At 46.9% G+C, this 13,805-nt stretch overlaps 1 protein-coding gene across 1 annotated transcript in view; it reads right to left on the reverse strand.

The window, feature by feature from the left end:
* Positions 1 to 13,805, reverse strand: part of LOC146184890 (band 7 protein AGAP004871-like) — a 343,551-nt gene that overhangs the window by 246,972 nt on the left and 82,774 nt on the right. Inside the window, exon 2 of the mRNA XM_084609524.1 lies at positions 8,838 to 8,944. Coding sequence (XP_084465650.1) covers positions 8,838 to 8,944 — 107 coding nt within the window. The remainder of the gene's footprint in view (positions 1 to 8,837; positions 8,945 to 13,805) is intronic.

Genomic DNA, 13,805 nt, shown 5'->3' on the forward strand with positions numbered 1-13,805 from the left:
TTCTCCTCACAAACACTAGGTGGAGTCCTTAGTACGGGACCCCAGTGGCTTCCGCTGCAGCGATTGCGTGTTTGACCAACGCCTTTCGGGCTTTCAGGTCGGAGCAAGCGACCTGAAAGCGCCTCCCAGTCCTCGCGGGTGGGGTTTGGGTTAGGTGCAAAGGCAGGGTTGGAGGGGCACGCCCACATCACGTGGAAGAGGTCCGAGGACATTTCCCCACAGTGCGGGCACTCCCCGAAGAAGGCACTGTCAAAGCGTTTAAGTGATGCCGGGCGCATCGTTGTGTTTGTAAGGAGGCGAAGAAACACGCATTCCTCCGCTCTCGTCAACCCTTTACACGGGTGGGGGTAAATATTGTGTCTGGTTTGGTACAGCTGAGTAATTTCTCTGAAAGTGTAGGCTGGTGTGAATTCTTCTTCTGAGGAAAAAGGGGAGAAGGTTGCTCGGTTAGAAAGCGCACGGGCGATGGCATCAGCTGCCTCGTTTCCTCCTAGCCCCGAGTGGGCCGGAGCCCAGACTATGAAGCAGTGGGATGGACTTCCCAGGTACAAGCTGTTTTGCAGTAGTCGGTAGGCCAGATACGAACTGTTCTTCAGTAGCTGGTAGGCCAGGTACGGGACCCAGCCCTGTTGAACGTTCCTACACGCCCCTCGCGAGTCCGTTATGATTGTTTTGGAATCAGAGTGGTGTTGCTGCTAACGCGATGGCGACCTCCTCTGCCTGTGTTACGTTTCGGGCTTTAAATGTGAGCCCGTTCAACGTTTTGGACTTGTGGATCACTGCCGCCGTGTACCAACCGCCTTGGTGCGGGCCGAACGCGTCCACATTGCACACTCCGGGTTTCCCTCCATAATGGTGAGCTAATGCCTCTGTCCTGGCCATGCGCCTACCCTCGTGGTTGTCCTTGGACATGTTAGTGGGGCGTATCGCCATTCCTGGGGAAGTATTACTCTTTCCTCAGTTACAGTCGTGTCTTGTATGTATAGACGGGTTAATAGGCGACACCCCGACGGCGTTTGCGATAATCGCGTGTATTGGCTTGTGAGGTGGCCCTCTCTCAGCTCTTCGAACGAGTTCGTCATACCCAGACCTTGGAGTCTCGGGTTCGACGTGGTTGTAGGGAGGTCGAAGGCCTTCCTCGCTATTTTGTGCGTGATCACCTCGAGGATGTTCTCGTCGTGTTTCTTGAGGTGGAGATAGGGGGTCGAGTGAAGGGTTCTGCTTGTTACAAATGCATTGGCCAGTCGTAGAGCCTCTTTGCTCCTCAGTCCCCCTTTCTTGTTTGAGACTCTGTGGACTATTCGGCCCCACTGGTCTCCCACCTTCTATAGCTTGTCGAGCGTGGTCGTCGCTAGCTTACGCTGGTGAATGAGAAGGCCCAGTACTCTAATTTTCTCTCTCTGGGGTATTGGTTCTGATCCAAGTCGCAATTCTATCTTGTCTGTGCATTTTTTGGAGGGACGAATATGAACGAATTCGGATTTTTTGGTGAGCACTGAGGGCCGCATTTTTGCGTACTCATTTACAGCGGTGGCTGCCTCCTGTAAGCTGCCTCCATTTCTCCCAGAGAGCTCTGCGTAGCCCATATGGAGATGTCCTTCGCGCGCCGCAAACGTGGTACTGGGGAAAAACTTGCGCGGTGCTTGTCTTGAAAAATCATTCAAAGACAAGTTTGCTGCAAAGCATGCTGTGGCCGCTGCATCAGGACAACGACAATCTGCTCCATGGCATGGAAAGTTCCCCAGAGATAAGCATTCCATGAATGTGTAGATAAGTAGATACCTGCACGCACCATAGATGCCATTGCCGTCGTGGGAGATCACGCTTGTTTTAGCAGTAATGTAATTCAGTCTTGTATGTGCTGTAACAGAAGTTGCGTCTCTAGTTTCAGTCAATTCCGCTGGTCGACAAGCAGCCCACAAGTTGAGCAGAGACACAGCCGGTGCTGGTCGTCCGACCTCCACTCAGGTAATGGCTGTAGCCTCATTTAGTGCGCTGTTTATGCGTTCTAAAAGCGATGGTGTCGACTCCACAGAGTGACTGTGATGAATGGCGCTGGAATTGTCCCAGTGGACAAGTGAACACTTGCGGCGTAACATCGGGCCGGACTCTCCCTAGAGTCCGGCTCCAAGTGCCGCGAGGGAGTGCCGGACCCTGATTACCACGTAAGATCTGGAGCGTATGCTTCACTTCAAGTGTGAAGCACAGCCCTCGTCGATGTATCGGGATGGTTCAGGATAATAAACAACGCATCTGTAATGGCCTCCCGCACTCTCCTGCCGCGAGGACTTAAAGTGGAGCACTCACAGTCCGGGTGAGGTGCATTGAAGTCATCACCATCACTGGACATCCCGGGTATTGTTGCGTAACATTCAATAACCATCCCAGGTTTATGTGGGAGGGAGAGCCACCGCCAGGTCTGACATATACTGACGGAACTACATCTGTTGCCTTACTAAACCGGACTGCCACTGCAACTACCTTCTGATATGGAGTACACCAGTTTTCCAGAGGAAGGTGGACCTGAAAAAATCGTGTGTAAACATACACAACTACCTTTCCTGGAGGAGTATCCATGTGCACACGTCGGCCGCACATGGAAGGAGACACGTATTCACTGAAACAGGAATGGATGGCAACGCGTCGGTCTCCTGCAATAACAGAGGACATACATGGAACTTGTTCATGCGAAGACGGGATTTGATCTCTCCGACCTTTGTGGAGAGCCCTCTACAGTTCCACTGAAGCACACCGCGATCACTTGTAGTAGCCATCTTGATTATGTGTCAGGTGTCGCAAACGCACAGATGTCTGGTTAGATAACTTAGTGACCATAAACCTCAGGAAAGATGTCGCAGAGTTATCAGGCAGGGCGGCAGGAGACTTGTGGGAATCAGTGAACGACACAGGAGCATGGGATATATTCGTTGGCGAGGCAGCATTGATATTGCTGTCTGGGATTCCGTTTCTCACCTACGACCAGCAAGCAGTTCACGATGTTTGCGGAGCTTATAAACCTCCGCTAAAAGCAGTTCAATTTGATTGTCAACCGTCACATCATCATGCGGAGGTTGCGGCATGTTCGTCACCTTTCTACCCTGTTTGTGACGACGTTGTGCACTTACTTTAGCGCTGTATGCATGTGGCGTAGAGATTTGCCGGTGGCTAGGTCTCTCATAGCCGTGGCCAATCATCGTCGTCCAACTGGAGAGCCTCAAATCTGTTGAATGTCTGAACCGTTAGTGAACTAACATATTGAGACCACTGCCTCTGTATTCCACGAAGGACCTTTTCAGTTGCTTCTGTTTTGTTGGGCAAGTTGGAGAGGTCGTCTCATGACCATTAGCCTTGCAAAGTCTGTACACGTAAGATACTGTTTCTTCTGGCATAGCTTCATCTGGTGTTGTAAAAGGACAGGACATGTGCATATGGCCAGCTCGGAAACAGCTATAACCGTAGCCAACACTCGGATTATATGATTGAGGGTGTAGAATGCAGCCATATTATAATAGGCGAGTTGGGGGAGTCCGAGCGCCTTGCAAGGTGACGATGCAAGAGCGCCCCTTTTCCATGCGATGAGCTTGGATCACACGATGAGTAGGTCAGTAGAGCTCACACTGAAGTGCAGCCTGGTCTTCGTCAACGTCTACGTTATAGACAAACAGCGTTGTAGGTCGGAGCCATCAACAAGATAGACCTGGACCGGAATCGAGACTTCGCTTGTTACTAAAATACACTTAAGTGTTTGCAGACACTCAACAGCAGCCAAACTCGGGCACCACACAGCAATGGTATTCGACTTCTTCCTGGCGGTGAAACCACGGAAACCCTTGGTTCCAAGACATGCGCCCAGGTTCGCCTGAAGGACTCTATTCGGTATCTCTGTAAGGCACTTGGTCATCAGAGCCTTAATTGTCACTTTATAGGATGCTGATCCGGGTACCGAAAATACCGGGTTATCAGTCGTTGTACAGCAACGCTTGCCTCGTAAACTGCTGTTTGCGGAAGAAGACTCTAGCGCACTATCTTCTTAAGGACGCTTCTGAGCACCGCGCTGTGCCCGCCGCCGATATGGTAGCGGTGAAGACATGCCCATTGGCGTGCTCGGCTGCTCACGCACATTGGTGGAAATTCTATAACCAAGTGGAGGCTGGTTAGCCGTTCCCGGCCTCCGCCCTGGGAACAGAGTACTCACGGCCTGATGTGCATTTTGAGACGGCAGGATGTGTTCTGCAGCCGGTGAACCAGGAGCAGGAACCAGAAGTCGGGACCCAGGCTCGGATATCAATAATATTGCGGTCGGCAATGTCGTTGAGAAAGGCGGCGCCGACAAAGATACCTCCGCCAGCATGCCCCAAAGGCACTAGGCCTAGTCTCGGAGCACAGTTCAGCGGCAGGAATTATGCGATGAATATTCCACACAGCCAGAGGAGACATGAGCGTTCGGAACTTTCTCAGACTCTGAGAAATCAGTTCTTTTAATTTCCGGATCGTATTTACGCGAGAGGTAAGGTTTTAACTCGAACAATGAGCAGCCACCTCAGCAAGGACACTTCTTTGTCTTCGAAGTTCCTATTCTAAGATATTCAAAGTTCCTAAATGAAACGCTATCATAGCGTGCACTCTTAATCGGGCTATGTAGTAAGCGGTGTTTGCTGCTCGGGAATGCGCGACTTAGAACTGAACATTAATGATGAAAAAAAGTGCAAAAAAGTGCACGACGGACAGAAGGAAGACACGAACTGAGTACTTCTGAACAACGGAATGCAAGTTCCCCTCCCTTACATTCCACAGGCTGCTCAGCCCTATTGAGCATATCTGGTATGAGCGACAAGATAGGGCGCAGAACATTCTGGTGTGTGCAATCTTCCTGCGGGATATTCCCTCATGTATGCCGCAGACTGCTTTAAATAAAGCGCTGCTCAGGACGGTGAGTGCGTTTGGTCAAGAACGAAGCATGTGCACGCTAAACTACGCAGGGATGTTAGAAAGGAACCTATCCCCGCCCCGGGCATTAGTGGCAAGCATGAAAATTCGCTATCGCCCCAATTAGTGCAACTAGTTTTCAGCGTCGACTCCTCCCCCACTTTCCAAGAGGTGTAGATGGGGTTAATATGGTTAAATAGTAATGGCGCATATGATGCAATAATGTTGCTGTCGAAATTATCTTGTGGCAACTGCTGAAGTTCCCCAAGTTAAGTCTCTGGCATTCCCCCGTCCGTCGCTTGATCCCACAGCTGGAAATACCACATGTGATTCCCTGGTCCTCCGTAGGAAACTGTTTGATGAAGGTCATAAACTACTTGCTAACTTCCGGAACGCACGGCGAGAGAAAACAATAGCACATAACTGCAGTACAGTCAAAACGGAACCACTAAGAGCTGACAGCTGCACTATAGTGCACCAAAGCTCTTTGGCTGAACGTAATTTAATGTGCCGAGGCAGCATGAATTATTAGAGACGAAAACTAGATAACCTTTACGAGTGTCTTTCAGTGTTTCCCACAATTAAAGCTCTCGACCTGTTTAGCGGGACGTGAGAGTGAGAAAGACGAGCTAGAGGTATTCAGGTATTCTCCCTGACGCTCCTTTCCCTATAGTCTCTTCACCTTTCCAATTAACCCAATTATATATATTTAAACATTTGACGCGCAAGGCTGTAGAACTGGTAATTACACTGAGCACCACTGTCAAATGAATAGGCACAGAAGTGGCGTGGAATTTAATATCCCCCAAAATCTTTTGGCACTCTATTTCGAGGTGTCATTTTGAAGCTTCTTTAATGACCCTGCTGCGCCTGGCTTAACCGTCAAACGGATTGCCGTAAGGGGTTCCTTGCTGTTAACTAACAAAACAAAATAGAAATTTGCGTGTTGGCGATTTCATTTTGGAGCCAAACGTGTCATATCTTGTTCTCGACAAGCTCCGAAGGTATCCAAAACCAAGGAAAGTACTCAAATTGAGGAACTGCACATACACTTTTACATTCAATTTCACAAATAAACGATCTTATTCTCTTTATTCGGGCACAATAATGAGCGAGAGAACATTTGCACGCTTGTATTGCTCTCTTCTGGAGCTCAAAAACAAGCTTTCAAAACCTAGCTATATCCTCAGAAATAAAACATGTAGGACGTTTCGGCAAAGCACGACATAAGCTTTAATGATAATCTTTTTGAGGCATCAAGCTGGCTTTTCCGGCACTGGAGTTCCGTGCAGAGGGGAGAGAGGTCAGAAAAGACGTGTCATGGTAACTACTAACATGGCTAAATAATTCTGACACTTAAAAGTTTTACTAATGAGGCGCTCACTTGTAATGGGATATCTGTAGCCGCACGTTATAAACAGCCACATAACACTCTATATTCAGAATCGCAATTACGTTCTGGGCTTTCGGGCAACAAAATTTATGCCATCGTGATTGTCACTTGAAAATCGCGTGTTTGCAGAGGGCAGGCAGTCGCACGCACACTCGGGGCCGGGAGCTAGAACAGCGCGGTGCGGTGAGCAGCTCTCCGGAGAGGGGTATATATAATCGCATAACGCAAGACAACGAATGACGTGTGCAGGCGGCCCTTCCTGCGCACAGCTAATCACTTTTACAAAATTCTGAAATCCGAGATATCCGTTATTATCTGCTGGCTAAGACTGTAATAGTAACAACAGAAGTACTGAAATTTCTGTAACCAGGTTTTTTACTGAACCTTATTCCCCTGATTTTGACATATGCTATAGCTGCTCGCAAAAACCATGCGTATCGAAAATTCCAGGCTTATATTTTGAAAAAAGACAATCTGTACCAAGTTAAGGATGGAACTTAATGTCAGTTGCGTGCTGTGAAGGCAACAGCATTCACTACTTTTTGTTCCACTCTCCACACAACTGTAATCCGTCCTTAATTCACCCTGTTGTAACTTCATCTATGTTATTTCAGTAGGCAATAATCCAACACATATCCGGGACAATTCCTCGCAATTCATTTTATCCTACCATACTTTACCACGACCCACCATAAGCCAACGCAATTCACTATCAATCCATCGTTATTCATCGTAATTAAGAGTAAATCACTTAAAATTCGCAACAATTCGCCTTTAATATCCCACAGTCAAATAAAATGTACCCCATTACAACTTAATCGTAATCTACCACAACCCACCCTTAACTCTCTGCCATCTATCCTAAACTAACTTAATCATACGTAATTCACTTGCAATGTGCTTTTAAAGACTGTAATATCATGTAATAGATTTGAAGGCCCTTTTGGAGTTGACGCCCGTTTCCTGATCGGTCTCCGGGGTGATGGCATCCCAATCCTGCTTGACTAATCTAATATTTACTACCATCATCGGCACTCAGCCTCATATTTCGTTGCTCATGACTCAAGAGACATATAAAGCTTTCGCGTCAAAACCTACTGATGGGCTTCACCGAAACGTTGTTGTATGCATGGAACACCGAACGCTCTTCGCCACAAATGACTTTCCCACACACTAACACTTGCCGTAAAGAAGCACGCTTTACAGGCGCAAAATAGTGGCGGCTAATGGCTAGAAGTACCGGCGCACTGCTCGAATACGCGAAAAGCATGTGCTAGGCGCAGTAAAAGCAACTTCAGTTAATGCAAGGAGCCCAGGCAGCGCCATAAAATGGGCTGAACTTTTGTTAAGTCTAGCGCTTGCATATATGTAAACAATGAAGAGTAGCACCTGTTTATGGATATAAGCGGCGGTAATGGTTTGGGTAGCCACACACGGGAACAGACAGAAAACGCGTGAACTAATCGTTTCTTCCTTGTAGCGTGACTCGACGTGTTATAGCGAGTTTTCACGAGGTCGTTTTGTATGCATATCCCATTGTATCCAACGTTACTTTGTCTGAAAGCCACATGGTGGCTCTACTCGTAACTAATTCGGTAACATATTGACGTCCTGCAACCTGCACGAAAATAAGTGTTAGCAATCTTCTTTTGCGCTCTTCGTGAGGATACCGAACAGCAAGTAATAGCAAACACTGCAGAAAAGGGAGGCTTGCGCACTAGCACTGAATTGCGGCAAGGGTTGATACAGAAGAAGAAGAGACTGAAGGAACTCTGCGAGCGCTTGAAATGACAACGATCTATTCCCCTCAACAGTGGTCTGTCGGGTACATTGAGTTGACCAATAAAAAATATGGGCACAAAAAGGTATCATAACTGCATTTTTATAGGCACAAGCATGCTATTTCATGGGCACTTGATTGTTTTTGCGCTGGTTTTGGTCTCCAAAGATTATGCGCTTCAGCGATGTCAGTGAACACTCGAAGAAACTAAGAAAACACTACTGTGTTTACTGCCACGAGATACATCAGCTTCAGAATTTAATGCCTTAAGCCTGGGCTTTCTGTACCTAGTGGATTTCCTGAAACTGAGAATGAATTGAAAGCACGTCTTTCTAAATCACTCGCACATTCGTAAAAATAAAGCAAAAATGCCTTTGGTAAGATTGAATTATAAGCCCATAAATAACAAGCCACTCGCAGATATGCAGACACCTCAGAAATCTCAAAGCAGCACCGATAGTTTGGGACTCTGAAATATTCACGGGCACCGGAAAAGAAAAGCGCATACGGAAAAACACTCAAATTGTTAAAAGGACGAAACTTCTATTCCAACTCAGCAGTGACAGTAGGAACTATATTCACTGGTGTGCGGACAGAATATGGTTCTTGTCTGGAGCTGCATACCTCCAGGCAAGAGCCATAAATCGTGACTAGGCAATAGCAAACGAAGCGCATAAATTCAACAGGCATTCCCGATTTCTACAGCTAGCGTATAAGTTAAGAGCAGCAGTGACTTACCTTGATGCAGAAGAAGAGTGAGAACGGAAAGGTGAAGGATATGACCAGCAGTGAGATGAAGGTCAGGATGATCGAGCACACATTGGTCCCATCTGAAGACCGTGAGCCTGCAGTCGAGCGCAAAAAAACAGAAGCATAAGCAACTCGACCTCAGGTGACGTCAAAGACAAGCAGTCGTACAAAAGCGGCAATATTCGTTACCTTCCTTAGGTTCCCTTGATTTGTGCAAAGAAATGGCTTCTTGCGTTGCTTTATCGCAAAGGTGGATTCCTAAATAGCAGCATTTCATAACACAATTTATTCTTTTCTGCTATCCTTGGCTGAGGTTCACAGGCACAGGTATGTAAAATTATAGTCATTGAAAATGTTCATTGTTGCCTAGGAATGAGAGCACCAGACTTTTTTTTCCACTACACATAAGATATACGCTATGCTAAACATTTCCAACCCAGAGCACGTTTTGCAAATATAATTAAATATAAGCTGGCAACAATAGCATTTGAATTTAGCAAAACTTTCGCGGCTGTTTAGTGTTTTCTTTCTGCACCGCGTGGTGACCTCGCTATGTGCGCAGTTCCTACGCGTCCGTGTGTCGTCACAGGAGCAGTCAGCGTAATAAAGTCTGTCCACATAGCAAAGGTAAATTGATGATACTGTTGTTTCATGACTGTTCCATTTTGTTCCCAAGAGTTCCGTTTAGACACCTTCTGTGCTTCTCCTAAGGCTCACGCATGAGCAGCCTCGAGGCGCACGCAAAGGGGCGAGCACACATTTTGGGACAAAGCGGGCGATGCGTTCGCCCTCTCTGGCCAGCCCTGAACAATGAGACCGTTCGCAAAGAAGGGAGCAAGCAAAGATAACACCGAGGAAGATGGACGCTTTCCTTTGTGACGTCACTGGGCGCCGCTCAACGCCAGCGTTAATTAGCGACGCGGGCAGCAACCCCGCCCAATTAATCAGGCCTGGATCGTTTCGGCATAAAAGAAAAACTAGAAAAATATACACACAGGCGCGTTTCCTTGCAAAATAAGAAAGCTGAAGCCTGTAGGTTTCCCGGGGTGAGAAGTGGGGCACAGCAGCGGCGACGCTCTGACCGCGCTCCAGAATAGCGATAGGAGGGCAAGACGCAGATAGAATGAGGGAAAGAGGAGAGGCGGATGGGTGAGATGGCGATGAAAGACAACAGAGAAAAGAAAACTGCGAGCTAATGAGAAAGCGCGACCAAGTGGAAAAAGGGAAGCAAGTCAGTCTTTGTGAGACGTAACCGCTTCGCCATCGTAGATATGGATATTACTGGTTGCGAAAAAAGATAAACCGGGACGAAATGAGGGGAGCTAAAGAAAAGCCAGGGCTACAAAGAAAGGCTGGCTAAAAGAACACGACAAACGGCGACGAAAGTGGAGCTGAAAACTGATTAAAGACAGGCCACACGGAACAAGGTGTCACGTCGACGAAGGAAAAAAAAAGACGATAAGGAAAAGGAAGGAGGAGAAATGAAAAACGAAAGAAACCGATCGAGAAAAATTGAGTGGCCGCGCGCTCCGCAGGGTGAGACGCGGGCCGGAATTAACGAAGAGGCCCCGCTTGCTACCGATGGCGGTACGGTGTTAGTGGGCTGCTTCGTCAGACGTGTTAAAGCCGGATAGGAGAACTCAGTAGAAAAGAGAAATGAACACCTCCAGACATTACATCTTCCCGCCTACTAAACTACACTCACAATTCTTCGCACCTGGCGGCGAGTAGTGAACCTACAGAGATAAAATGCCACAGCTTTTTTCAGTTCCCGACAGAGGCCAAAATCGAAATATTTACTGCGGTTATCGATGTAGCATGGCTATTAAAAACACTGCTTTTCAATGTTTGTCTCTACACTTTGTGCCTTTCTGAATAGCTGGTTTCGATGCCCCACCCATTACCTTGTTACTTGTTGCATTTGGTCTCTAAGCAACTCAGCCCATTACACGCAACTTTGAGCATCAGTGCCGATAAGATGTGGCTGTCGTCACTCCATGGTAATGCTGTGCTCACGCTCTGGCTGTTATGGGTTCATCGCCGTGACCGTCTAGTTCTTTGACATTCTCTTTCTGAGTGAAGCGGTGGCCTTTTTTAGCATTTGAAAGGGCATCAAATTCTCTTTCGTCCCTTTCTTCAAGGACGAAAAGGAAGGAGCTCTGCTTTTATTTCGCCTCGAAATATTGCTTTCCTCTTTTTATGTACGCAGCCCAAACGTTTCTCACTAACAATTTTGAAATATTAAGGCGAAAGCCTTTCATGGCTTATTCTGTCGCCGTTCATTCGTCCGGTCACATTATAGCCATTCATCAAATGACGTCAAGACGACGTAATCAGCATAAAAAGATTCTGTTGACACCAGGATTACACCCTCCATACCTTGGACCCCAACCGAGCACTCCATTCAACTGCGCCACGCCCAGGTTTTTTTTCCATTATTACCAGTAAACAAAGTACATATAGGCATAAGCATATAGTACATTTTTTCCATATTGATCAATCCATCGCCATCATCCATTCACTGAGGCTGCTCAGAACGACTACGGAAAAATGTCTGAGAAATATTACACTTTCAATGAAGTTGTCCCTCCCAGGATCGTGAAACGCGCATCATGATTCCCCTTGTCTACCGTGAGGATGATAGTTAAAAATAAATAAATAAATTCCGTGTCCACCGGAAATCGAACCTCCATCCTTTGGACCCCAGTCGAGCGCTTTAACTAACTGCGCCACTTTTTTATTATTGCCTGCTTAGATTCATACATCACAACACAACACCAGAAAGACAGCGCTGGTGAACAATGCGCATAGCGTGGGCAGGTGTTAAACTATCAGCCAAACCTTGGCTGACGTAAAGCGGCTAAGACCACTTAATGTGTACAAGCTGCTCAATTATCGATACCCATTCAGCCGCCGGGTTCACATTTTTGTGGGTTTCTATGAACCTCGCAATGGACTCGTGGAAGTAGTGGCCGTACATCAACGTCGGCGTGTCGTGCAGCCATGCAGGCCTTCCATATGCAGTGCAATCAGATCAGCATCGCCGCGTCGAAAGGACGTCTTCATCATTTTCTACGGGTAGGAAACGAATTCCTCGGGAATCTAGTGGCAGGGCTCTTTTCAGAGTTCTTTGCAGTATGTCCCAAAAGAACACTCCGTCCAAGCACTCAAAGAAGGCGTGCTCGATTGTTTCGGGCTTCCTGCATAATAAGCAATGGACACTCCAGAAAACGTAAGCCAATTTTCTTCCATCCAAGTTTTAGCCTCTAAGGTTCCAATGTGCAGCCTAATGAAAATTGACTTTGCGCTTGGAGCCGCATGAATTCTCTCCACGCGCTTTAAAATAACGCTTCCGGGATTACCACTGTATATGGTGCGGTACAGAGGCACAGGAAAAACTATGTCTTCAGGGTCCTTATATAGCTTTTTTCGCTTATCCTCAGCACTCGCATGAGAATGACAGGCCGCCATGACCTCCTTGAGAAAACCAGCAACACCAGCTTTTACATATTTGATAGACACAACATTTTCGGCCAAATGTTTGCTTAACCTGATCTGTATCACAGTGCATATAAAAGGGTCCCTTACATCTCGAAGGAAACAGAAGTGATAGACACCCTGCCTCAGGTATAAAGGCGACAGTCCAAGTCCTCCATTACCAACACTACGTAAAAGGTTTGTACGACTTATCCTCTCCCATAGCGACCCCCACACAAATACAGCAAACCGCGGTGTAACTTTTGAACATTCGCTCGCGAGCAGTGCAGAACGCTTTGCACATACCACAATTTACTAATAAAAAATATATTGCACATAGAGTTTTGAGCAAACAAACAAGTCCCAATGTTTCACCCTCTCAGTCCTTTCACGCGTTTCCATAACTTGATTCTGCCAGTAGGACTGACTGTCGCTGTAAACTTGTGCACTTCGCGGCGGTACTAAGCCATTTCATGCTTCAAAAGTACCAGGGTGCTCTGGCCAAGGACCATGCTAGGTTCCTAGGCACTTGGTCCAATTGACAGCACTGCCGGGGGCTGCACAAAAACGCTTTACAATATCTACAGTTTTTAAAATGATCTCATATTCAGCACAGACAACAGCAATGAAGTCGGAATAAGCAAGAAGTCTCACCTCTGCCGTTTGTAGTTTAAATTCTTCGATATAACAATCCCCGAGTATTTACAGGCAAATTATTTCTCTGTACAAGTTAAATAGTAAAGGCGAGAGAAGGCCTCCCTGGCGCACAGATCGTTGCACATCGATGCGCGGTCCCACTGACTTATATAGATTATTAGCCGCATCGTGCCGTCCTTGTACGCTATTGTGACACCCTCTGTGCAAACATTTACGTGTTGCGACATGGCAAACAGAATTTCGTGTGGCACTCGATCGAAAGCTTTCTCCAAATTGAGCTGAAACATTTCAATGCCCACGTGAGGAGCATCGCTACAATCCAGTGCGCCTCTCGCTTGTGAATATTTCTAAAAATTGATCGGTCTTTAATACAGCACTTCTGATGTGCTCCAATTATGTCCTTCATAACCGTTTCAAGCCTTTTAGCCAGTACTTTCATGTATATCGTGTAGTCGACTTTGGTTAAGCTAACTGGACCATAGGCCGTTACCTGCATTATTACGACTCGATCATCTGTTTTGGGAATCAGACTGCGTGAGTAGACAGGAAAGAAGGAGGCAGGCGCTTACGTTCATAACCATCATCTAATACCCGAACCAATATAGACGCTAATTCATGCTTAAAAGCTTTATACAAATTGTCGTTTAACCCATCTCACACCGGAGTTTTTCCCCGCGTTAAGGCGTCAATTGCCATTTCTTTTCATCGGCAAGGATCGGGTGCTCTAAGAGCTCTTTTGAGTTCGCATCAATTCTGGGCATCAAATTCAAGAATTCTGCCTTATAACTAACTGTGCCACGCCTGGTATCGAAAAGCGTACAT

This window comes from Amblyomma maculatum, chromosome 7, assembly GCF_055883805.1.
Source record: "Amblyomma maculatum isolate TAMU_Amacu chromosome 7, ASM5588380v1, whole genome shotgun sequence".
In the NCBI taxonomy this organism is placed as follows: Eukaryota; Metazoa; Arthropoda; class Arachnida; order Ixodida; family Ixodidae; genus Amblyomma; species Amblyomma maculatum.